Below are 27,510 nucleotides of genomic sequence, written 5' to 3'. Positions count from 1 at the left end.
ATTACTCATAAAACCAACACCTAAAAAGTTCTTTAGGCAATTTTAGTGATTTAGCAGATGAATCGTGATGAATATTGTCCCACCTAACGTCAGCCGAACCGCGTTAAATACGCGGTCAAGACTGCACCCATGAAAGAGTCCCCCACTTTTTTTTTTTATGTTACAAGTAAAAACAAATACCCTGCATTAGTAAACACATCAGCCCCTTAAAGTTTCATTTCATTTCACCTTACAATGCACCGAATTGGACGCTACAAGCGATCCCACATAAACCAGCCCGGTGAAGCAATCACGTTACTACATGTCCCGCGCGTCGCTCGGTCACCCTCTCCCGAAGGTCATGATCCACTTTCGATTTGGCTCCGACGGCTCGTAGCGTCCACTGCGGTCCCTCGGAAGGTCATCAGTCGGACATTAAAGCTAATACATGGTCAGAATCTGCGCGGCATCTAGGATATTTCTGTTAGCGTACATAGAGTCTCGCCACAAGTGCAGCGTCATACCAAAGCCGCGGTCCCATTGCCAAAACATCATACAAAAGACAGTCTGCAGATAGTGTCTTAAGTGTGTTCCTTTATTCTGTCTTGTCGCAACGAGCATGCAAGAGCTCCCCGCATACATGTGTTCGAAGCATACATACGTAGGAAGCAAACATAGACAAAAGTGATTCTGAGCTAGAAAAAAAATAGACAACCTCGCTAAAAACACTCAGTCGGCTACGTGATTGCGGTCACCAACACCTAAGCATTATAAAGCATTCCGATAGATTATTGCGCAGACTGGGAGGATTTCCGACTCGAACCCGGGACGACCTACTCGATTGATCGGAGTCCGAGCTCTCTCCCGAGCTCTCCTCACGTACACGTTCAATCGTCGGAAATAAGGAGGCTCGACCGCAACTTTCTGCGTGGCCAGCTTCCCTTTCCCCAATCGAGCATGCCACTCCTCCCCCAGGTAGCTACTACGTGTGTCACAATAAACGAGAATTCGCTTACAAGCATCACTCGCTCGCGCGGTGATTGGCGACGGCTGCAGAAACCGCGTCGGCCCGTGGCAGGCAGCCACACAATTATCGTTGCCCCCCCCCCCCCCCCCCCCCTGGTTTTAGCAACCGGTGGACTGGCGTGCCAGGTCCAGAGAAAAGGCACTGCTGGCCCCCGCGCATTGATCGACACTCTATTTCCGGGGATTTATGCAGGGCCCAGATGAAGGGATCAATAATATGAGATCCCGCCAGCGGCTGCAATGCCGCCGCTGCTCCATGGCCTACCTCGGCATCGCCAAGTGTGTCCCCCGTATACCGGAATCTTTTCCAATTTACTTTAAGATTTCGTTGTTTTTTTTTTTGTTTTTTTTTGCGGTTTTTTCTGAGTTGTAACTTCTCGAGGTAACCACTGAGCAAACATCGTTGATCGTGTCAAAATGGAGTACAAATGACTGCTTTTTTTTTTTTTTTTCGAACGAAAATTTGCGCCTCGGTTCGGCGCCCGCGATTGATCGCCCTCAGACCGGAGTTCTACGACAAGTGACACGCAGCGCGAGATTGATGCGGTTTCGCGGGCACTCTATTAAATGGTTGCGTCGCTTGCGCGCTATACTTTGCCAGAGTACACGCCAAAGGCTCATCAGTGCGATCAACAGAATGCATGCATCGAATGAGAGGATAAAAAGAAAAAATACTGGTTCGAAAACGTGATTTAAGCAGAGACGATGAATATATTTGCGACCGTTTTTTCTCGAGCTTTGTCATCGTCTGAATGCGCAATTTCGATTGCGTTCAGGAGACAACCCGCGTTATTTGCAAACGTATACTCCTGTGATCGGCAGTTCAATCAAAACAGACTGCTTTCTTTTCTTCCTATCATTCGTTTTCTCCCTTGGGGAACAACAAAAAACTTACTTTTCGAGCGCGAGTCGACGGCCTCCTTTTGTTTCTATATTAGTTTAAAAATTTGAATGGCTGCGTATATTGATGTGTTGTTTCGTCTTATAAGTTTTTGTAACGAAGAAATCAAAGACTCATGGCCGAGTTTATTAAGAAGTTAACGCGCAGGAACGTGGAGAAAAAGCAAGCGCTACAGAACCTACGGTTCACGAAAGTGACGTCACACACATAACACAGGAGCCCTTCCTGACGGCGCGCCGCCTGCTGCCGAGAATCGCGCAGTGCGCTTGCGCGTCATTTCTTATCTGCTGGTTTACTCGTTTTCTCGCTTCAACGCTATGAGTACCCGTGTGATTGAAACGGCGAGCCGCAAATCGGCAAAAAGATTAAAAGAAAAAAAAAAAAGATCGCACGGAACTTTGCATATGCGTTTCGGAGATGGCGACCCGGGGGTTCCACGCTTGCTTTTACCGGGCTCCGTGCCACGGCCATTCGCTTCTTTTGTACCCGACATCGTCATGCGGCAGGAGCCCGTGGACGTTTCTTCCGCACTGGTCTTAGCTAGACCTACGCACCGACGAATTGTTTTTCTTACGAGCGTTGTCTTTTTTTCTTCTTACAAGCCGTTGGGGACATTTTCCAAGCGCATTTGAGCGTCAAAAAAAGGCATTTATACTCCGTGTCACTATAGTTACGTGCAGTACAGGCGAAGGCAACGCCAGGCGAGGAAAGAAAGGGCAAGCACTGTGAAGGCTAGGGAAGAGGAGAGAAACCTCCTCTTTAACAACGTTCCTAGTGCTATCGCTTTCTCCCCTCGCCCTCCACTCCCGTCCCGCCTTCCTAGCGCTTGCCCTTTCTCTTTTCGCCCGGCTTTGCCTTCGCGTGCACTGCACACAACTAGTGACACGGAGTATAGCTGCTGTCACTTGTGCGAGTGAGCGGACCTCTTTTCTTTTTTCATCAGTCCCTTCGCCTTCCTCCTGCTCTCTTTTTGCGTCCGACACCACAACTGCAAGGTGACCGAGCTCCTTTTTCGCCTTTAGGCCGGTTCACATATACAGCAAAGCGCTGATGTAGCGCTGCTCACGTGTAGTCAGTTACTTATCGTCTGTCGTGAGCACGTTTTGACGGTGCGATAGAAAGCTGATGAACACTCCCGTCAGCACGCGCTTAGCGCGAGGTCAGCGCTCTGCTTTTTGCGCTCCGCTGCATGTGTGAACAGGTCTTTTCTCTTTTCCTTTTGTAGCGAATTAACCGCCTTGACAATTGTCGTCACCGAGCGAGTCTTTTACTACGTATTTCCTGCCGTCTGCAGGCCTGCTCCCTTTCTTACTGCTATTTCTATTTCGCCTGGAATTGAGTTGCTTAAATTGTAAATTGAAGTCTTTGCAGTTATTTTTTCTCGTTGCTCCGATTCATGGCGGCACCTGTCGATACTCGCGAGCACCCGCCACGACACACATATGAAGTGAACGAGACATAGGTCCTGCCAGGACCTGGAGGCGAGTGTACTTCCTTTCCCGAGGAGCTTCCGAAAGGTGTGTGTGTGTATGGGGGGGGGGAAGGAGAGGAGATGCTGATCAGTTCGGTCTTCTCGGGCGATTGTTGCAGCCCCAGTGCATCTATAAGGTTGCCTCTGGGCTTAGGACTGCTCCAAATCAAATTCATTGCAGAGGGTACCCGCCTGCCTGAAGAGAAAGAGCATGTACAACACATTATTTTTTTTTTGCCCTCTATTTTGTTTTTTTAACATTCTTTTTTAAGGGAAATATGGGAATAACCTTTGAATAAATAATAAGAAAGAGCTCTGTGCTTTGGGCGTTTCTGCCAAGCGCTTGCGTTTCATTTCTTCTTTTTTTAAACTTTGGTATGTTTTCTTTTTTTTATTGGACCGTTTACGAGGAAGCCGCAGGGTCGGCGCGCCGACTCTCTCATCTTTTCCGTTCTGGTATGTCTCGTTCCCGAAGTTATGGTGCCGCGGAATTGTCGCGACGCAAGAAACGTCGCCGCTGCGAACGCGTCTGGGTCAACGCTGCACCACATTCTGGATGTAGTCTAAACAACCTCATATATAATTACAAATTCTAGGCCTCAATTTTCAAACAGCTCTAGGCGAAATTTAATATATATATATATATATATTAACAGTACCGCCGATCGCCGATATTCGCATGAGGGGAGAGCCCAACTTAACACTCTGCTCATACGGCCAAACTATTTGAGAACTTCCAATAGCAGCCGCGAGATTTCAGTCACGTTCCAGCCTGTTGGCGCTAGCCTGATACGTATTCGACAAGCATCTATACCCTAAAGACCGAAGGACATGGTCAGTTTGCAAACGACATGTGCCGCCAGTGCGAGGACAGAATGGAGAGAACCGAAGGAAGGGAAAAAGAAGGAAAAAAAATACATTACAGACACAATAAAACTCAGTTGTTTCGGGTAGCGACGTAAAAATAAAGTGACCGTACAAAAAAAATAAAAAAAAGTATTGTCACAAACAGTAAAATGCGATGAAAAAGGTCACTGAACAACGAGAAAATCACGCGAGAAGCGAGTGTAGAGGCTCATAGGGAAGGCCATGATGGCATTACTGCTGTCAAACAACCCGAATACGTTGTGGGTGGGAGCCTTCATGTGCGCTTTGTTGTGAGTTTTTCAGGGTGTGTCGGTTAAAATGGTCCCGGACAAAATGACCCTAAACAAAATGACTCGGGATGAAATGGTCCAGACGAAAATTCTCGCGACAAAACGGTCCCCGAGTGTCTAAAGCCTCGCTACCCAAGAGTTCATTCAATCTCTATATTTTGTTCACACACAAATCCGCGAGTTTTAGTTGGCCGAAGTCTAGCAATATCGGCAGCTTTCATGTAAATAAAAAAAAGCAGTCACATCTTCTAAGCGTCATTTTTGACATTTTCTGTCGGGTCAAATTCGCGCAATGGAGCTGCAAGAATGCGTCTATAATTAAAGGCATTCACGATGCACATACTGCATGCTTTTGATGGCCTTATTATTGTCGCGTGACCAGTGTGAAATATTATATATTGAAATAATATTAGTACTCTAAATGCTTGTCTATATTTCTCTTTATTTTACTCCTTTTTAGGCCCATGAACTAGCATGCAACAATATTTTAAAAGTAAGAAATGAATTTTAACGTATTTGCTATCCCGTAAATAGCTTGTAAAACATTTTGTTTTCTGTATGTTCAGTTTGAATCAGGCAGTATGAACTGCTTAACCTACGAAAAATTGTCTCAGATTTCATTGGAACCATATTTCTTCCGTTTTCGCGCTTAGGTCCACTTTGTCTGAACCATTTTTATCGGGACCATTTTCTTTTTTCTGGGACCATTTTTGGTCCAGACTTATTTTATCAACGCGGAGAGAAGGCATTTTGTTGCCTTTTCGCACCGTGCACGAAGTCTCGAACGTCTAATACAGTTTCTTAGTCGCGGAACTTCTGGCTGAAAACTCAACTCGTATTTTTTCTTTGTATGTTTCTTTGTCGCTATCCGTTTCTTAGAGGCGCGTTGAGGGAACTGTTTTTTCCCGAAAATTCAATAAGCATTGCCGCTGGATCGATCCTAGTTCTTTCTTTGACCCAGCAAAAACTGAACTTCACTTTTTTTTAAATTTTGAGTTTCTGGATTTTGGAGGGCGTGTCCAGGTACGAGTATAGGCTCCGGTGGATAAGTCAAAAGGAACTCCGTCCAATTTAGTCGGAATTTCTTGAGTATACTCTTCCGCGAATTTAAGTTCCTTCGAGTAAGTAGGAATTGGCTGAATCGAAGTTAATCAAACGAACTTTTCATTAAACTTCACTCCCCTATCCTATCACAATTTTATCTCCACTGCTATGCGAACAATTTGAGTGAAATGCGGAAAGGGGGGAGAGAAAGAGAGATATATATTTGAGAGTATTCACCGATGTTTGTTTGCAAAAAAGCTCGCTGCCGCCTGGTAGCGGCGGATTCTTGCGCGCTCTCGGTTTTCCTCTTATTTTCCTTTTGCCTAAAATCCTTTTTTTCTTCTTTGTACTAGCTGCGTTCTACAAAGCGCTCAGTTCCTTACAAACGTATTTTAGGTACTTCTCTGCAGGAAAATCTTCTTACCCGATCACTGTACGTTGCTGGAGAATAAATAAGCACACTACCGGAAGTATATACTGGGGCACCAAATACTGTGGCGCCCTCGTGGTACCAACTCCTGCCTAATGCGGTGAATATTTAAAGTATTCAAGTATTGTCATCAGAACGACCTGTACGTGGCTTGCAATAACATTACATTAGCAACCACTACCGTGGCTTTGATGCTTAACTCGCACCTTCGGTGCATACATTTAGCACCAGTGAATGTTAGTTGTTTTTTTCGGCGAGAGGTGAAGAGGACCACCAGCACTATGCGACGACGTCACGTGCAAGCCATGTACGGATAAAGCAACTTATCGTCTGCCGTGAACAACAATTTTAATGACGTAAAAACAATCCCGCGAACGCTCGCTGTCGGCTCACGTTTAAACGCAAAGCGCACAGCTATTAGCCCCGAGAAGTTTGTGTGGCGCCCCCTTACGGCGAACCGGGGTGACGTCACGGCGAGGAGAGAATTTTTCCCCGACTCGGCCCGCTCGCCCTGTGGAGGCTGTGACGACGCTATAGTCGGTTACAAGCAGTCTTGTACACGTTACTAAAGAAAAGTAATCGATTACAATTACTATTACTCTTGGTTAAAAAGTATTCGATTAGATTACTTGATTACTCGACGGCAAAAGTAATTGGACATTACTTAAAGAAGTAATCGTTACTTTTCCGATTACTTTATTGTGTGAAGACACATCTTTAGCGCTCATAACCAATGAACTACTTCCAACCTATATTTCACATTTACACAAGTATTGACGAAGAAAAACGGGCTCCCTCATCACAATGCGGACACAAGCATAGAATTTGTTTGAAGACGTTTAATGATTTGGGCGTTCGCCTGTGTGTGTGTGTGTGGTGTGTGTGTGGGGGGGGGGGGGCGGAGGGGGTTCTAGATCTTTTTAAGCTTGAGCAAGGGTTGTCGCTCAAAGTTTGCGTCGCTCATTTTATTATTCCCATGCGGATGAGCTCGCATGTTATACAAAAGAGGAGCAGCTCAAGGATTTGAAACGGATCATGTGTAGTAACCATTAGCGGAAGAGATCGCCTCGACCACTTCTCAACTCGAAACATTCCTTGTCACAAAGACCACATAGGGGAAATGGGGAAATATTTCAACTGCCTTTGTTATATTTTGCATCCGCTTTAGGCATTCTTCGGTTCTGGTTCTCCTGTGGGCTGCGAGTAGTTACCCTAAGCAGGATTTTTTTAATTTTTTTTATTTCTGTGTGCGTGTGCCTGAGGGGGCTAGTTTGAACGAAGGTATCACAAAGCTACATTCTGCTTCCTCAAACTTCGCCCTGAATGGCCTTTGTCACGCACTGTGACTTCTCTGGGGCTTCCCACTCCCAGTCCCCAGCTCAAAAAAAAAAGAAGAAAAAAAACGGACATTTCACAGAAACTGTACATAGAAAGAGATTGACCTCGTTTCCTACAGCTCCGCAAAAATCTTTCGTTTTTCCGTTCGAAAAAAGAAAAATATTTTTGTCACTCCATAAAAAAAAGGCGTGTGCCCGGAGAAGGGGGGGGGGGGGGGGTCCCGTGGACAAATTATAACGGTTACAAGTAATTTTATTACTTCAAAAAGTAATCAGATTACTCTTGTGATTACTGCCTAATAAAAGTAATCAACTGATTACAAAATTACTCCAAAAAGTAATCGATTACAAGTAATTTGATTACTTGTAATGCGTACGGTACAAGTCTGGTTACAAGTCAAGAAGGTAGGAGAAGCTCCTCCCACAAGTGTGATGCGCCTGTTTCAAATCTCTCCGCAGTCGAAAGAAGAGTTCACTGGAAACGCTCCTTGTACCGCTTCAATGGATTCCCACTTGTCTCCGATCCCACTTTTTAAGAAAGCGACCTTTGTATTCATCGGAGAGGGAACCGAGCCCTTGAAAGCAGCCTTTGTATCCATCGGGGGGGAAGCTAATCCCCGAAAGTCGTATTTGTTTCCGTCGGTGGGAGAGAACTCTAATCTCCCTCTCGTGGCTTCCACAATGCTAAGTCAAAGTCGAAAGATAAAGCAAATATGTACAGAAAGGCAAGACCCTCCTCGCGCGTTGGCCGCGACGTCACGGAAACGGTGGGACGCTATTGGATGCGGAGGTGGCGGAGGGATATCTGATTCCCTTTGAGGGGCATTTGCCGCTACCTTCTTAACCTGTAACTGACTATAGCTGTCGGCGCGCTCGTTTCTATTTAATTTTTTTTTTTGGCGTGTTTTTCGTGGGAAGTGTAAATTTTTATATGTGCCTTTATTGAGGTATGGCCTGTAGCTACAGGCAAAACTTGAAACAACATTTTAAGCATGGTTGACAGGGCAGGCAACGCATGAATCACAGCTGGTATATGAAAATAAAGAAATATGGCCACAATTGCAGGAGCATCACTATAGATTTACATCTCGCACAATAAATGCTGCTGATGGTCTGAATGAATTGGCAGGTTATGTATAGTATTTTTTTTGTATCTCTCTTTCTAAACAAGATCGCCGAAGCAGAAAAGCTGCATGCTGCTCGAGCAACATGCCAAATACAGTCTGGGCCATGGAGAGAGAATCACAAGTAAGACAGCCCAAGTGCAGGGGCAAAGTAGAAAAAAACAAGGAACATTTATTATATACATTGCTCGCATTTGACCTTTGCTAGAATCGGATAGTATTTCAATGGACTACACGGGTGGTATCTGTAGACTTGTTTATATCAACCCTCAAGTAATGTATAACAAACGTAAGCGAAGGTGGCTAACTCGTTATTATTCCCTTAAGCCCTAAAATTTAGATTTTACTTAAATCGAATTGTCCTGAAGCTAAAATACCAGAAGCTTTTCTCACGCAGACTGTCGCCCTTCACAGGTTCCACATTTTCTGCTGGCAGTGCTGAATCTACCACTGGACAGACGTTCGAATGCTTGCTTTTACTGCTGTTTTCCTCTGTTGTCAGAGAGTCCAGCTGTAGGAAGTTTGGAAACTGAGGAAGCTTTTGGGGACCTCTAGCAGTGTCTCTTAATTGGAAATGACAATTTAGACTATACGGTGTATTTTCTGAATACCCAAGGCTGGAATAAAGATTGACAGGAAAAAGCATAAACATTCCATGTTACGGCACTATCGCCGTAATATGGAATGCATATTCCATATCATACAGGCAACTGGGGGCAATTCGGACGTTTTTGCTGCTACCATACAAACCAATTTTCAGTAATTGTGCAGCTTCTAACAAAATATGCCTGCATACGTGTATAAACTATACAATTAATTCACGAAGAAGCTACATTTATATAGAACAACCCTGTTCCACGAGCACTTCCAAGATCATCAGACGCAGGGCCTTTCAAACATCTGCGAACCAGCGCAGGCAAAGTGGCAGCGCAGAGTCGGGGTCGCCAGCTAATTTGCCGACCACTCAAAGGCCCACGATATAAATGCCACTTCAAATGCCTTGAAAGCGGGATGTAATATCGTCTTAAATCGTGAACGTGCAGGGAACAGAATTCCAGCGTCTGAAACACTTGCGCCACCGCTTTACCGACCCCTCGCAAGATAGCCTTGTGTCGTGTGCACGGACGGGAAGGTTCATCGGCGGATTTGCCTCCGCCAATAGCTTTCGGGATTTGTAACCCAATTTTAAAGGTAAAAGGGACAAGCAGGTTTATAAAATGTACGGAAGCACGTCAATATCGGCCGAACACATCGTCTTGCACACCTGGTAAACGAAGTCCAGCTTCTCGAAGAGCTTGCGGCACACAACGCCAAACCAGGAAACCGGTGCTGGGAAGCGAGCCGATGAGAGATCGCGGAGCGGAGTCCTCCCTCTGACGTCACGGTACACCTCACCCAATCCGGGCGCGGCGACCGCAGCGACGCTTGTGTTCGCTCTCGGGGCTAATGGCCACAAGTGTGTATCATTATGCACCGAAAAAGTGAGGAAGAGAAGGAGACGAGAGCTCGCGAGGACGTCAGAACGCCGAGCTCTGGTTAGAAGGATTCGTGGGCACACTTGAAGCTGGCTGCATTTGACTCCATTGCCATAGCCTCCTATATAGTGACAAGGCCTGGCAGATTGCCACGAGAAGCGACCGCCGAAATGGAAAAGGTGTAGCGGCAGACAACGGCTGAGAGGAGAGCAACGTGACTGGCGCCCCGCTGCGGTGAGACGCCGAAGCACACTTCTCCCGAGCGAGCAAGCGTGTTTCGGGTCCTCGCCGCTATAAAAGCTGTGCGCTGACTTCCAGGTTCCCCGAGAAATGGCTCTTTTGATGTCTTGTGCTAACAGATCCTCGCGCTCCAAATCTGCGACCGGGCACTCTATGACTCCGTCGTCGAACTGCCAGGCTTTGTGAGCATAGAGGGGGCTATGGTAGTGGAGACAAAAGCTGCTTTTGTCTCCACTCAACGTTACTAGCGTACTGGGGTAGTAATTCAATTACAGTAATTGAATTACTGTAATTTAATCTTGGTAATCTTTAATTTTAATTAATTACTTTTGGCTAAAAGGAATTGTACTTGTCATTTAATTACTTTCTACCGTCAGTAATTGCAAAATTTCAGGCTCGATTACAATTACTTCTGCAAAACTTCGCGGCGCCGACGGAACATCTCTGAAAGCGTCAGCGCCCGCACAATCGGCGTAGCTCTCTGTGAAACACCCGCACACAGACACGCAATTGCACACACGCACAACATAAATTGCGTCGCATTGTTTGGTGTTTTTTTTTGCTTACACTGCGGGCTGGGAGACAATCCTCTTTGGAGTCTACCTTGACGGCGCCGTGTAGTGCCGTCTGCGGTGCGAGGAGAAAACAATAGCGTAAGCATGTCTAATCATACCTCGGCGAAGTCACTCACGAACTCGCTCACTCACACTCACTCACGCTCACCGCGTCATGGTGAAGGGCTGTGAATGACTTCGTGAACTCGGACCAAGTCGTGATGTGAAGGGGATATGACTTCGTGAATGCGGAAGGAGTCGTGATGTGAATGGGCGTGACTCCGTGAACGCGAAAGAACTCGTGATGTGAAGGGGATGTGACTTCGTGAACGCGGAAGGAGTCGTGATGTGAACAGGCGTGACTCCGTGAACTCGGAAGAAGCCGTGATGTGAAGTGGATGTGACTTCGTGAACGCGGAACGAGTCGTGATGCGAAGGGGAGTGACTTCATGAACTCGGAAGGAGCCGCGATGTGGCGGGGAGTGACCTCGTGAACTCTGACGCACCCGTGATGCAGTGGTGAAGGACTTCGTGACTCTGGTGTATACGTGATGTGATGGTGAATGAATTCGTGAACTGAATTTGTGATGTGATGGGGAGTGAGTTCGTGAACTAGGAGTCAGGTCTCAGGAGATGTTGGTGTGGATTTGCTTGCGTGTGCGTACTCTTGGCGACTGATAGCCGACTTGACATTTGGTAGTGTCTGCATCATGTTGGTGCCCTTACACGCACAAACATGCTGTGGCGGTTAGTATAGAGTGTAGACGGAGCAGAAACTTGGAAGGAACTTCTGTTAGAGGCGAGAACGAGATTCGTAGGGGTGGTCTGGTAACGTTTGGGAGAAGCAACTGCAGGGGCGTTTGCTTTGGAGGACTTTGAGAGAGGATGTGACATTTTGCGTGTGCGACTGTGCGCGGCTTAAGCGCGAAATCGGAAATGGGGAGGGGACTGTGTATTGCAGACTCAGCGGCGACTCCAACGAGTTTGGCGGGCCTCCGCTCTTCTGCCCCGATACTGCGGGCGTGCGTACCCGCGTCGCGTAGTACACGTGCAGCTTAGCGAACGTTAGGGGGGCTTTGTCTGTGCGCGGCAGACGTTTGAGCCTCATGCATGGCCGTGGGGTTCCGTTTACGCAGCGCGGCTTGGCGGCTCCTCCTTTCGGTGTGTGTGTCATTGTGTATGGGGGGCCGGGCACGGTGTCGTTTTGCCACTGTGCTATTCTGCCACGGGAGGGTTTCTCTTCGCGTTGATTGCATCTGCGTGCGTCCGTGCGCCCATGTTTTTGTCTTTTGTAAGCGCGTTCGTGCGCGCACCCCTCAAGGAAACACAAATAAAACCGTCTTCCCGGAGCTTTTACGCGAGTACTGGTGTGACCCTAACCGAGTATACAATGTTTGTTTTCTCGCTCTTGCTTAATAATGCTTACAGATATTCTGATGCTGGTAATATGCGGCATACGCTCGTTTTTATCCGTCCACACGAAAAAGCGTGCGCCGGATTTGATCTGTTTCGGCCGCTTCCGGATTTTTTCAAACGCTATTTAGCATCTAAGATCTCGGGAAGGCTTGACTCTATTCTAGAAAAATCACGGAAGTTTACGGGCTTTATCCATATGCCAGAGAATTATGATAATTTTAAAAATGTGAGGAAGCAGCCGATTGGCATCACGGTTTGTCGCCCACGTTTCCTAACAAGCGCGCGGTCGTGTCCGTTGCAATAACAGGCAGAGAGAATTTTACGTGCTCTCAGGCGTTTAGGTGGGGGGCTTCGCTTGCTGTTGCCGATAATAGGTTTCATCACAGTCGTGCATATGCCTGAGTTCTTGAATTCTAGGAATACGAACAGAGTTCTTCGATCTCCGTTGAACGTGAATATTGACTAAAGAGGTTTTAGTTTCTGTTTATTTGAGCAAAAGTCAGTTACTGGCACGATACTTGTCTGTAAATGCCGGACCCCATCAGAAAATATGCGACGAACACGTGGCGAAACTCAATCCACTAAGCAGCCTAGCCTTACTCCGTGAACAGCGCTTCGGGCGCGAAGGCGGAGTACGAGTGTTCAAAGATTCTTGATAAAATGACATAAATCTTTTCCAAGGGGGGAGACAGATAGTCCGTCCCCATTTCTGAATTTATCTATTTTTGTATGCTAGCTAGTTTTGCATACGAACCATATCGGCCACATTTTGCTAAAGTGCTTTTCATTTGAAATCGAGACCACTCTTACATAAGCGCTTAGACATTTGTCTCCTCGTTATTTCTGAGCAAGTGACTCATTCAAAGGTCTGCTGAGTTTTTTTAACAGCGTCGGAGCGATACGAATGGCTCTCACTTCGATCGGAAGTGAGAGCCCATCACACAGGACCACAAGCAAACCGTGATTGCGTTGTCATCACCGTCATCCTTCTGTTGCAAGCAGGCTACCAATGAAAAACAAGGTGCGCGGTCGAGGTCGAAGTCAAATTCGAAGTAAGTGTTTATACGACGTGCAAGTAGGGATACCAACACGTGTCTTCCGCGCTTGCGAACGTTATCGTGACCCATTGAAAAGAAGTAAATACGAAGAATATCACAACAATCAGCGGGAAACATAAAGGGCGCGCACAGAACGCGCGAAGACGAGACAGAAAAGCGCGCGCCGTCATTGGTCAAAACGAGGTGTAAATAGCGGTACGTCAGAGCGTCTGAGGGGTAAACAAACTCACGAGGTGCGCAAAGAGCTGAATAAGCCTCTTATTTTTAAAACATGGAAAACTATTGAACCGGGCTTGCCGCGTTCCTTTAAACTTTTTTCATGCACGTCGCTGTGCTGTTCTGGGGCACGTATCGTCGGTTCACTCAAAGAGCTTTTACTTTCCCACGCTCTTTAGAGCCTGGCATTGCACCTTTTTGTCAGATGAGCCGGCGATGTCCAGTTTTTCTGACAGGCTGTGTTCCCCGTCTAGAAGTGTGGACGAGCTGTTTACCCGTCCTCCCATCTTGCATTTCCCACCAGACCTTGTTTCAAAATGACCCTTCTTTTGTAACAAAAACAAAATTAAGAACCTGCCTCTATTCATCTCAAAGACTATGTTTGATGTTCGCTGAAGGCGTCCTCACTGGCTCTGTCTGCTTGAAGAAATCACCGGTTATCAAGGGGAGCTGAGGGAGCGAAGACGACCTCTGTTTCCCTTCCCTTCGAGGTTAGTTAGCTTGCTTCTCCTTGCTAACGTCGTCTTTAATTTCACTAGAAAAACGATAAACGGCAGGGAGTTCTTGTAGACGGTTTTTGTGCTCGGTAACGATACCCAATAACGATACTATGCATGCACAAAGACGACAGAGGAGTATCGGGTATTCTTATAGGAATTATTGGAACAACACACAAAACTCCCTAGTTTCTTAGACGTGTAAAGGAAGTATAAGCACTTACTTAATTCGTCCCCAACACGCTCGTTTGTGATTAGTGCTTTTGTGTTTCAAGCTTGGGGTAAGCTTTTGTGTTTCAAGCTTGAGGCAACCTGTAGGTACAAAGTTTGACCTTGCCAGGTGTAGGGAATAGTTCGCTGTTCGGGTTTTTCCTTTTAAGTCCTTTGTCGACTCGTTATGACCTGTTCTTCTTTGTTACGGGTTACGTGTGGAGTCTGTCGGTTTTGGTTTTAAAGAGCCTTTTGGTTTTTGTATTGAGGAGCATCTCTGTTACGCCCGAAGCGCCACCACCGCGCCGTGACGTAACAGAGATGAGTTCATGTATAGGCGAATATGTCGCCGAAATTATGTTCTGGCTATACACGAACCAACGAACTCATCTCTGTTACGTCACGGCGCGATGGTCACGCGTCGGGCGCACTTCCGGTCTGGGGCTGAAGGCGGAAGTCCCTATGTGAGACGTGTATTCTAGGGTTGTATTAAAAAAAAAAACCTGACAAAAACTTGCCTTCTCGTCAAAACGCCGCGACTGAGGCTGCACCAAAAGGGTCGAGAAAGGTTTGAAGATCAGTTTTCATGTGCTCGGTTCGTCCGAGAACGTGGATATGTGCCGTGAAAATGGAAAACCAGTCGCCGTCGGACCACGATTGCTTGGGCGGGAAGCAGTTTGGGTTAAATTCACGGATACTTGTTGTCATCAGATTTATTTGTTTTGTTCCGTCATGAAAGCGGGAATACCGCCAAGTTGTTGGGACCGCCTGCATGCGGACGTTCAGTGCGTCTTCAAGATCGAACGGCCGCCTGATCGCTCGAACTGTCGTCTGCTCTTTAAAACGCTTCTGCTCGTCGTCTGCTCTTTTAGACGACACCGGCCCGTGGACCAAATGTTGGCCCGGTACTTGCGATAAGAAGTGAGTGCAGGCCTCAAAATACTTAAGTTTGAAAATTGGTAAGCAGGCTCGATGTAAACAGTGGATACAAGGAGATGTTGATCGCTGTTACCAGTGACCATCAACGACTTGTTATGCCTCATTCACTTGGTCCGATTCTGCTTGCGATTTTCAGTATCGATGTTGAACATCTCAGCTACGGTTCACGCTGTTGTAACCCGAGCGACGTCATGACTGAAAATTGCGACCGAAATTTCATCATGCGAATCAGGCTTCAGCGTACCCTCTGCGGCGTCCACGCGGAATGAATCGCCGCATGTCACATTATTCACGCGAAGTTTTGTGGTATAGCGAGCCTCAGTAATTTCGCTGAGGCTGCTCAAGTAGTCAGGCATTGCCCAGGAAGACGTAGAATCAACAATTCCAACGCAGAAACCTGCGTTGGACTCACACCACTGCCGACAACAACGCAATTCAATGGTTTGTTTATCGGCGACGCGGCGAGCTTCTTGCCCACACCCCATCGCTCATGCGCGGCGCCGGTGGCGTCGGCTAGGAGCGCTCCAGTTTGTTTGTAAACATGAGTTGGTGTATAAAATATAGTGGAAAAATGATGTGAAATGAGGTGCCATTGAGCACCACGTTTTACATGCTCACGTCACGTCATGTGAGTATAACGTTAGGAAATTCATTTTTAAAGGGGCAATGCAACGATTTTTGTATTTTGCGCAAATACCGCTTAGGACGGATCCCTGACGATAATGACCTGTAAATTACCCGTTCGTTTTTCACCACACACAATCGAAGTGGTAGAAAAAAATAAAAAAAAACGAGCAAAGTTCACCCCTCAACTCGCAGCCAGAACAAGCGGCCACGTGATCTGGAGCCGATTATATGCCGCCAGTGTTGATCATAGCCACGCGCTGGGGTTGGCAAAGCACAGGACACGCGCTGCGTTCCACAGACATTGTTATGGTTCGGCTGTTTTCGTCATTGCAGTGCTTGGACACAGGACATACCCGAATGCTTCTCGAGCTATCGATTATCACGAGCCCAAATCGAGTGTCCACGCCATGCTCGGGTCCAATCTATGAGCCGCATTCACATATCGTCACGGTACTGCTACCGCCCAGCTACGTTACCAGGTTTTGCGAAGGAGAGATTGAATGAAAACGCTCGGTTTTTTCCTTGAAATTACAGCGCAACAAAGGAGTTTCTTGGCCAGTGGTGTTGCGTGTGAGTATCCTTGAGAACCACTAGTGCCAGTAAGCTCGTGTAAAGTGAAAAACATTCCAATTGAATATCGTTGCACCGCCCCTTTAAGTCTAGATACTTTAGACCTTGTCATTCGCAGTTTTCTCCGTTGGTAGCAGCCGCCTGCATTACTGGTGTTCTCGCGGAAAGTGGCGCACTAGCTCCCAATCAATCGCACAGCGCGTGCCATCCTGACTGAAAGCAGTGTCAAGGGGTGAAACTAGAAGACCCTGTCCTTTAATAAAACGCTTCGTAGAGATTCCCGCTTCAAGAACTTGCGTCCCATCAAGTTTCCGAGTCTATCATATTCGCGAACACCGCCCCGTCGGACTTAAGCAAATGATTGACTCTTTGTCCAACAGATGTTTAGTCGAACTGTGGTAAAGTTTGAAGGTAGGCCAGTCGGTGCTGACACGTGTGACGTCACTGCTCCTTGCGCATACGCAGCACGGCTCGCCAGAAGCCACGCGAAACTGCTCAGCCTCGGCCAGTGTAGACTACGCTACAAAATAAACTCCTAAAAACACGCTCCGATTCTATTCAAACATGAACTCCGAAAACACAGTACGCTACATCTAATACGAGTCTATGCGCAGCCAAACCCCGGCGTAAAACAACGAGCGCGAGGCGCGCGTGAGTCGCGCGCCTCGCCTCGGTTTAAAGCTGAGAAAAGTAAAGCCCCTTGATAAAGGCCGTTTTTACAAGTACCGCCAACCATTGTTGTGAAAACGCGCGAGATACGTGCCGCGAGCGCGTGCTCCGCCGCCATTCGCTTCCAAAGGCCGCTCATTTCAGTTCTGCACCGCCATTTGCTTCCAGGGGCCGCTCGAGACATGGGCTTCGTGCGCTCGCGCATTTGACGCTACTTGCAAGACACGTAAACACATCAAGGGGCTTTAGAGAAAAGTGGAGTCGAGCGCCATCATTAGTTATCTCGACTGCATTTCGCTCAAAGTAGGTTGAGCGACACGAACACGCTCAGAAGTAAACATATTGCTTTGAGTTGAATGATCCAATGAGTGGTTTAATTAATGATGAGGTGTACTCTGACCAATGGGTTCGAATAAAACACAGATTTCATTGCTTCGGCAAGCTGCAAACCTCTTAAAGAGGCGACCTCTTTAAGAGGTTTTTCAGGCGAGGCACTTACTTTTTTTATTTATTTGTTTAACTGACATACCCTCAGGGCCATCAGCATTACAGAGGTGAGCGGGAGTTAGAAGAGAACAGAACAAAGCTGTACACTTTGGAGCTCAGTCTGAGCTGTATAGATTATTTACGGCAATTTTTAAACATATAGTAAGTGGCAATTGTGGCAACAGATGTGGGAAGGTAGTTCCAGTCCACTGAAATTTTTGGGAATGGATGACTCTTGTTTTGGAATGTCTACTTCATATATATACATATATGATGAAATCCGTGACAAAATATTAGACGGGTGATTCAGCGGTCGGCTGTGAAGTACTGCGTTATTATGGTATCTCTTATGAAAGTGACATCAACGCGCTATTTTACGACGTAAAGTGAGGTAGGCAACGATAGGCTGGTTGCCGTGGATCATAATTATTAAGATAAAATACACAGAACAATTTTGTACTGATCGAACGACGGTTTAGCGAGCGAAACCTGGCCCACGGCGTTTCATCGAATGCCACTTTAGCGAATGGCAGTGTTCATTTGACCGAATAGATAAAATGAAGGCCGCCGCTGTCCTGTTTTCGAGCTTGCCGAACCTTTGGCGATGGACGCTCGAACTTCAGTTCATATTATTTCCCCCAAACTATACCGAAGCACCCCTTGCTATCATTCTGAACAGACCGCCTGGCGCGGTCTGTTTGGATGCCCAGTTTGCCGCCCCTACAAATGCCTAAACGGTGACTCGCGTATGTGATCTCTATTCGCTAAACTCTAATGCGCTAAAACGTCTTCGTTCATATAATATGGACTCGTATTAATGTTTGTGAGATGTTTCACAAAAATCGTGCACGCAGGTTCGTGTCTCTCTCTCCTTTTTGCCCCCTCGGCGAGCGGTCGTTGGCAAAAATATAAGCGCCTTCTTTCTTTTTTTCGTAGAAAAAACCGTCCGCAACAAAAGGTAAAAAAAAAGGACAGGCCAGAAGGTTTTCAGGTGGGGTCCCCTCCACAATCACAACGCCGACAACCAGGCGAAGTCTAGGGAGCCTTCATGTGCGCTTTGCTAGAGTGATGCCACCCTTCGTAATACCGCTCGCCCACAAACCAGCAGCCATTTTGGTTCTGGGCCTCCGTGGGGCTAATAACTCTCCCGGAAACAAGCACCTTATCTCACAAGTTCGGAGCAGGGAAGTCAAGAAGCCGCTCGCTCTCCACAGCATGCGCGCTCGATGAAGAAAGCGCGAAACAAAACGAAAATAAAAGAAACGGGACAACAAAACTAAAACCAGAGGGAACAAGCTAAACAAAGAAAATGACAAGTGCAGGGTGCGTCGCCCGGCCCAGCCCAATACCCCCCCCCCCCCCCCCCCCCCCACACACACACACACACCCACTGACACACACATCTGGAGCCGTCAGCGCCGCTGCGAAAGAACTTCGAGGATGGCTGAGAGCCGGAGGCAGTGGCGGTGGCCGCGGCTGCAGGGGCCGACGCCGCTTTCCGTGACCTCGGTGACTCGGTGACTCGGTGAATGGCTGTGACTCGGTGAATGACTGTGACTCGGTGAAGGGCCGTGAAGTCGAACCGGTCGAACGACTTCATGAACGGGATCAGTTCACGGACGTGAGGGGAACGACTTGCTGAACTCGATGAGCTCGTGATGGGACGGTGAGCGACTTCGTGAATTCAGAGTTGGCGGTGATGAGATGGGGAATGCTTCATGAACTCTATAGGATTCGTGATGGGACGGTGAAGTACTTCGTGAACTTGACGGATTCGTGAAGTGACGGTGAATGACTTTGTGAGTTCAGAGATTGTGGTGACGTGATGGGGATGAGTTTGTTGTCCGGTTGAACTCCGTGATGTGAATGGCCGTGACTTTCGGACGTCGGTGTACTTTGTGATGTGAAGGGCCGTGAATATTAGACATCGATGTACTCTGTGATGTGAAGGGCTGTGATGTTTGGACGTCGGTGCACTTTGTGATGTGAAAGGCCGTGACTTTTAGACGTCGGTGTACTCTGTGATGTGAAAAGCTGTGACTTTTGGACGTCGATGTACTTTGGGATGTGAAGGGCTGTGACTTTTGGATGTTGCTGTAATTAGTGATGTGATGGTGAGTGAGTGGGTTCGGAAATGCCGACCTATGTGTCTAATATTGAAAGAGAAAACATTCAACTTCAGGTTTCAGCTGAGTTTGGGATTTGAAATTGTCTGTGAAGTTATTTTTATATCCTCTTGGTCAGTTTTTTATGTCCCTCTTCAAGTATTGTCGAATATTTGTATATTTCTATTTTTTCTTTCAAGTTTATTTCATGTTGGTTTTACTTCGGATATTATTAGCATACGCACTTTGGAGACTGACCTCGCGCCTGTGAATATTGTCACCAATAATGATTCGGGGGCCCCGATTTGGTTCTTATAAATTTTTGATCCATTATACATTCAACTAAATGTAAATAATTTATAATACCATGATGTTTGTATGTGAATGCGGTCGTATTAGCGCGTGTGGATTTTAGTTCCATATAAACACTCGTAAAATATTAATATATGACTAATTGTCGCATTTTTATTTGCCTGGCTAACAAAAAAAAGTCTGTCAACTAATTCTTTTTATTCAGTTATCTCAGCGTCTTCCAGCATATGAAGTAATTTATTATTATTTATTAAAAATTTAAGAACGGAGTACTTCATTGCCCCAAACTGTCAAGTTCTATTATGAATTTAACGAAATTCATAAAAGGATAGTTCAATACGGGGCATTTATGTAGCGGTGCTTCAGCCTCCTTAAACATTGGTAAAAAAGAATTAACAAATGAATACGTTGCACTTTATACAACTCGTTTAAAGTAGTTTAAAGTTATAGGGCCCAAGTCTGGTCGCTCTCAGAAAGAAGTAATTGTAAAGTAATTGCATTACTTTTTAAAAGTAATGTGTAATTCCAATTAATTGCTTTTTACGTAGTGGTAATTGTAATTGTAGTTAAACTACTTTTGAAACAAAGTGATTGTAATTGTAATTAAATTACATTTTGGAAGTAATTTACCCATGTATGGTAGAACCACTCAGTTGGGAAACTGCTATAGAGACTGCTCTGAAAAGGTGGCACTGATCCGTACTCGAGAACCGAGCTAATGGCGATCACAACGCCGCCATTTCTCCCACAGCGGCCACTCGGGGAACTGCCCGTAACTTCTATTTTGGTTTCATAGGCGATTTTGGCGCCGAAACAGGTATGGTGGAAGGGGTTTCAGTGGTAAAACCTCCGTCTCCCAAAAGGACGCGCCGCGAATCACTATCGAAGTTAAAATGCGCCTACCTGAAATCACCGCTGAGGCATGGTTGTTGTATAAAAACAATATGAATTGTGCTGCAAAACCTTGCAAACTAAATATTTTAGAAAACATCACGCGCCCTTCATTTTGTACGAAACTCCAGTAAAAGTTACTACAAAAAGATATTTTTTTATTGGTTTTTACGCAAAAACATGCTTTCTAAAAGGTCACCACAGTAGACAAATGATACAGAGTGGCGCTGTTGTCGTATTTAGCTCGATCTCGGGAGACGCCAGCGGCCCAGGTTTCAACGCCCAGTTTCCCAACCGAGGGTTTTAGTAATGTTGTCTCCACTGCAGTCGTTAGGCGTTAGAACGCGGAACGCCAGCGTCCGGTTGTAGCCCGGTGTTTGGCGTTTGCGTTCGATTTCGTTCGCCGAGAGCAGTGAAGACCAAGGCAGCTAGCTTTGCCTTTTTTGATGATTCCAGTGAGTACTCGGCGTTTTTGGCGTTCCCGCGCGCTCTCGTTTCCTCCTCTCTCCCGGTTGTTTTCCAGCGACCGGCCAGAGACTAGTGGCCTCCTGCACTGAAGCTCTGAACTAACCTCATTTTGGGTAGTACATGCTCACCTGACAGGGCCTCGTGCACCACTTATGGCACTTTCGCTGAGTTTTTATCTTTCTGTGTAGTGCTGCAGAACGGAAAAGCACCTTTCGACGTCCGAGTCGACTAGATTCCACGCCGCAAGACAATCGACAGTGCCAGATTAAGTCTCTTGGCTCACGCTGTTTACCGCTTATTCACACTAACCGCTCATTCACACTGGAAGCGGATCCGCGTTCGCAAAGCGGTTGCGAACGCGGTTGTATAAAGATCCAGTGAAATTGCACGCGCACTCGATGACATCAAGTGCGCGTGCAATTGTACTGGATCTTTATACAACCGCGTTCGCAACTGCTTTGCGAACGCGGATCCGCTTCCAGTGTGAATGAGCGGTAACCTCTTCGCAAAAAATTGATCTTAGCTTTAACCCGTGCTTCGATGGCGTTCGAATTTTGTTTTTTTTTTTGTACTTTGCTCGTAATCTCGCGTTCCAGATCAGGCGCGCTTCTAAACACACGTGTGACAGATTGAGACGCTCAAGCTTGTACTACGTACCCAAAACAAGTCCTAACGACTTCCTCTTCGCAGCGCCTCCTGGGCAACGCAGAAGGCCTATGCGCTGAGAAACTGAGGGAGAGGAGGAGAGAGCGTGCGACACCGTCAGAACGCTGGGCTCTGGTCAGAATGATTAGAGGGTCGACCTAAAGCTAGCTGCGTTTGTCTACACTGCACTCGTCGAACGCGTTAGAGCGCGGAACGCCGGCTTCCGGCATTTGACTCTCCGATTCGAACGCGTTCGACAAGTGCAGTGGAGACAAGGGCAGCTAGTTTCAGGTCTGTCCCTAATCATTCAGATCGGAGTTCTGCGTTCTGAAATGTCCGCACGCTCTCGTCTCCTCTTCTCCCTCAGTTTCTCAGCCTCTTAGTAGAAGGATGTTCAGGTGTCATCATTATCGTTAACTGTGTGTAAGACAACTTACCGTCCGCCAATGTCCACAGCCGTGACGTTGTGAAACGAGTCTGGTAAAAGCAGCTGTAACGGCCTTTCAATAGTCCCCATTGACGGCGTGCGTGGCCAAACGCGTCGCTGTTGTCAGCCTTCCGTGATTGGACAAACACTCTCTATGACGTCTTTATTGGGATTAATCTTGCTTTCATCGACGGAAATATACGGGAAGTCAGACGTTTAGAGAGCGGAAACTCCAAGATTCCACCGTGTGTTTTACACACTTCGTCGAACTTGTCCTTCGCAATCGATTATAAGTAGCTGCAGGATTACAACTCGTAACGTCACGGCGTGGCAAATCCTGGTCGCGATATGTCACAGATAGGAACCATAAGAAGGCGCCACCGAAACATGTCGGCTCGGCGCTAATACAAATCTACCACTGTTCCTCACCATCCCATTTTCGGGTCTCCGACGCGAGACGCGTGCGCTGCATATCAACAACGACGCATACGAAGCGCGCGCGTTCGGGAAAGGCGTGGAGGCTGTTTGACACGCGAGCGCCACTTCACCGGCTGCTTTCACGCTGCGACAGACGCTCGGTTTAATCAAGGCAGTAACGGGAAGAATTTCCAATCGAGCGTTCCCCCCACCCGCTATTCACCCCTCCAGCGCAGCTCAGCCGTCGCCTTGTGCGGGCGCATGGCGGGAGGCATCGGCGGGGGAGGGATCCTGGAAGCCGAGAGAAGGAGGACGGCTCGGCCTACTGCGCGCTTCGGAGAGTCGACAACTAATTTCGAAGCACGCTCTGCGCAAATTGAGTTTGCGATGACAAGTGGCGCCGGCGCTGCCGCGTGTCGTCCGTGGCTGTTGCCTCGCGCATGAGTTCGAGTGCGCTTCTCTCGCCAGGAAATGTCAGGTGCGCCCTGGCTGCCGGATGGCTGCTCCTTGTGCCGACTCCCTGGAGAGGTGAATCTGCAGTGGCGTTGACGACCGTGTTTTTTGTTTGTTTTTTTCGCGCTCGTGGGGTTGCTCTGTGTTACCAAATTTGAAAGAAAAAGCGAGACAGCGAGAAAGAAAAGCAAAGGAATGGAAAGGGTACAAGGAAAACACCAGCCAATAATATATTTCGCGATGCCTGCTTCAAACCAGATAGGCCGCGTCTTTACCATAACTCGGTTAAATTCTGCCTCAGGTAATAAAAAATATAAAAATATATATATATATATACATATTTGTTTTAGAGCGCAGCTCTTAGGCGCCCGTTTCCGGCTTGAGCGGCGTCGGCGTCACCGTCGGCGTAACCGCGCGGTGCATTATAGGTCGCGTGACGTCACTGATGACGTCATCGGCATCCGCATTGTCATCGTCACTGTTGACGTCATCGGCATTCGCATTCTCATCGTCACTGATGACGTCATCGGTATCCGCATCGTCATCGTTATCGTCACTGATGACGTCCTCAGTGCCGTCACTGATGACGTCATCGGTATCCGCATCGTCATCGTTATCGTCACTGATGACGTCACCGGCATTCGCATCGTCATCGTCACGTGACCCCCGTGAGGTCACGTGACCCCAGTGACGTCATATGATCCCCGTGAGGTCACGTGACCCTCGTGAGGTGACGGCGACGCCGCTCGGAAGGAGGAGTCGCAGACAGGATGAGGACGTGAGGAGGAGGGAGGAGGGGTATACCTACCCCTCAGTACCCTTCCCTCCTCCTCCTCAAGAGCTCCGACGTTACAGGGAGTTGTTATAAACGGCTTTTATTTTTTAATTACAAAGTCGAACCGCGAAAGTTGCTAGGCACTTTTCACTCGTAGGTTCCCAACATCGTTGCAGGCTTCAAAAATGTACTTCGCCGTTTTGTTGTTGACATTACTGTTGATTTGTAACTTGTACAATCCGGGACACGGGCTATTCTCAGAGTTTCGCGGAAATTGGTGATAAGTACGTGCTTGGTCAATTACTGCCTTTAAAACTTTATAATAGAAAATGACAATATCTGTCTGGGTGATGTCTGAACCATAGCCTCCCCTATGCGGAGAAAGCCTGGCACATCGACGACGGAGCTATAGGGCGCGCGGCCGCAGGAAAAACGAGAGGAGGAGCGCGCCGAACGGTGACCAATATGGTAGCGCAGAGCAGAAAGGGCAAAGATAGTGTGCGAGCGCTTGGGTCATGAGCGGCCGCTCCCCGAACCAGGTTTTTTTTTTTCGTGTTTTCGTCACCGTCGTTTTCGTACTCCGGGAGAAACGGCCGCGGCGATTCGAAAGGGCTCTGGCAACAATGCGCCATGGCCGGTGGCGTCAGCGGAGTTGTCGGCGCGCCACCGGAGTGCGTCGTCGTCGATCCATCGTATCGTGCCGCGGAAGAACCATGCAGTTTTGACTAAACGAAACCGACGGCGCGATCGTCGGTTTCGCGTTCAAGGACCGTTGCGGAGATGCGGGCGCAGGGAGAAACGGGAACGGGTTGACGTTCAGTTTCTCCTCCCCACGATACCGAAAAGAAGAGAGGAAAAAAAATGTTTCTGCGTTTGGCCACTTGCTCTTGTGTGGCGCTACGAGGCAATCTTCCCCAGAGCCGTATATTGGGAGAGTTTGGTCAGTGGGTGTGGCGACGAAGGCGCCGGAGAGGAGAAAAGTAAATAAAAGGGAGGAGAGCGCCGAAGGAGCGAGAGAGAAAGAAGGGAGCAGAGAGCAGACGACCGCCATTTTTTAGCAACGCTGTAGGAGACTGGTCGGAGAAGAGCACTGATGAGGCTACGCGTCGTCTGCTACGGGCCGACTTTCTCGCCTGAATAAAAGTTTGTGGCCATACGCCGAAAAATCTTAATTTATTAGCTTTTTAACCCACCGAGGAATAACAGAATGTCATTTTCTTGCCAGAGCCAGCGATATAAAAGGCAATAATCGAGATTTAGTTGCCGGTCCCACGCATTCCGCCGGGAGAATGATCGAAGATGGCGGCCCTCCCCACTCAGGTGGGAGCAGCCGGGAGTTCACGCGCATGCGCTCATGCCTCTCGCTCTACGCCGCGGGCTGATTGGCTCACTTGGGAGTAGCGCGATACGGCGGTGAGATCATAGACTGACCAAACTCTCCCCATATACGGCTCTGTAATCTTCCCCAGGGGCCTTAATCTTCCCTCCGCTCCCGTTTCCCCGCCCCTCCTTTCCCATTTTCGGCGGCCGTCTTTTTTCGCGACGCGCCAGGCTTGCTCCGTATAGAGGAGGCTATGTTGTGAAGAAAGGTAAAAAACACAGGCGAGCTGGTGAATGGTATCCATAATAAACCTGAGACGAAGGAAAAATAAAAAAACGGACAGTACAACAAAGTCCGTTTTTTTATTTTTCCTTCGTCTCAGGTTTATTGTGGAGAGGAGGCTATGTTTGAACGCACAGTGCTGTTGTCTCTGCTTGGTGAGGATTAAAACATATTTTCAATCAATAAATCAATCCACTTGGCCAAAGTAGCGTTTTCATATTTCTGTGAAATCTTGGCCTCTATCAAGCCGTCGTCAATGCCTACTCAACCATACCACGAACACATTTTGAGTGTTTAAATTGTACAAAAAAGCTCGCTTCCTTGTGTGCCCCATTAAAATACTTTATTATGTCTTAATAGGGTCAAATCTATGGTAAGCAATACGATAATGATATGTATTATTTAAAGTTAAAATGAATAATTAGTTTTAATTGTCATTTTCTCCAAGTGACTACTAAATCCGAATTGTGTAAATACTACGGAGGGTATACGTGTTCATTTCTGTAATATTTGGGCATACTCAAAGTCGTAAACAGTATGCTAATAACCGGGAAGAGAATGGCCCTAGAAACCAATACAGTTTATATAAGTGTCTGCAGTGCGGTTGACGATGAAATTGTTCTTTCTCTTTTTGTATTTCAGATCATAATACGGTATTTCGAACCGACAACTACGACGTGTTTAATAGAACCTTGGTTTCGCGAGATAGGATTCATCGTCCTCTACGGCGCGCTGTTATTGAAAATATACAGGTAAGTCCTTTCTTTTTCTCGTTACTTATGGTGCTGAAAACACGAATTTCACTTTGCGAGAATTCGTGATCCCCTGAAACGTTGCTGCAGTTTCCAGAGGTTTGAGGCTGACGACATCAAGAAGTTTGATATTCTTTAACGTCAGTCTACGTACATACCCTCCGTCAGTGTCGATCTATAGAGGTGCATAGCAGACCCTCCGTCAGTGTCGATCTATAAGGTGCATAGCAGTGTCTCCATGACATCATGGAGACTATACACTCTGTGCGGGAACTATAGGGGGCGCTCTAAAAAACGGGCGTAGCGCTGCTAGCGGAGGTGCTGGCGTTCGACAGTGAGACGCGTTCAGCAACATACAGCGCCTTTTCGCGTTCGAAGCTGTGGCGACAGAAACGCGCACGGGTGGTACTTCGGCTTTTCCAGCCGACATGTTGAGGCTGTCGTTGCATGAGAGCTGGGGCAGATCTAAGAAATACATCTAGCTGTTATCCACTTCTTACATGCCCAGAAAATAAAATTTACATCGTCTATGTATCACGCTGCACCCTGGCTTCCGACGAGAAACGTTCCCGGATAATAGAAATTGCAACCATCGCACTTTTTCACATAATCGACGAGGCATTTGAATCCTGAAATTAATCTGCCACAAATTCATTGAGTTCAATGGGGATTAAAAAAAAAATCAAGACGATTTAAATTGTGATTTAAGCCACACCAATTTCACTGTGATCATTTTTCACAACACGTTTTTTACAAAAAAAATATTCCCGCAAGCCTAATACAATAAATACAAGTTTATGATTGTTTGTTTGTAATTTGATGCTACTCGAGTAATTTAGCTTTTTTTTTTAAATAAAACAAAAACATCAGGCAAATAAAATGTGTAGCACGCTGAACACGAGCAAATTACGATGCCCTTTTGATATAATCGGAGAGGTGAGCTTTGTATCTATCTTCCGTTGCTGTTGTTTTTTTTCGTTAATTACGTGTCATCTCATGCAAGCATATCATAATGCGAAGGAAACAATCGAAAACTTGAATGCGTTCCGCACACGCAAATAGACCAACAAGTGGTGTGACTGGGAGAGACAGGCACGTACAGATCTAATTGTACATGTAAAGTTCATCTTACATCGGTCAGTATGTATACGTGTTTGTCTTACACAAGCTTCCCTGCTTTTTCATGAAATTATACCACCACCTTGCGCACTTTAAAACCAAAAGGAAAGGTCACTT

At 47.1% G+C, this 27,510-nt stretch overlaps 1 protein-coding gene across 1 annotated transcript in view; it reads left to right on the top strand.

Annotated features, from left to right (window-relative positions):
* Window positions 1-27,510, top strand: part of LOC8036209 (probable G-protein coupled receptor 158) — a 229,250-nt gene that overhangs the window by 177,722 nt on the left and 24,018 nt on the right. Inside the window, exon 6 of the mRNA XM_029991980.4 lies at window positions 26,165-26,274. Coding sequence (XP_029847840.2) covers window positions 26,165-26,274 — 110 coding nt within the window. The remainder of the gene's footprint in view (window positions 1-26,164; window positions 26,275-27,510) is intronic.

This window comes from Ixodes scapularis, unplaced genomic scaffold, assembly GCF_016920785.2.
Source record: "Ixodes scapularis isolate PalLabHiFi unplaced genomic scaffold, ASM1692078v2 PGA_scaffold0__279_contigs__length_252992795, whole genome shotgun sequence".
NCBI lineage: Eukaryota > Metazoa > Arthropoda > Arachnida > Ixodida > Ixodidae > Ixodes > Ixodes scapularis.
The sequence above is the reverse complement of the archived record's forward strand: the minus strand, read 5'-3'. Positions and strand labels throughout refer to the sequence as shown.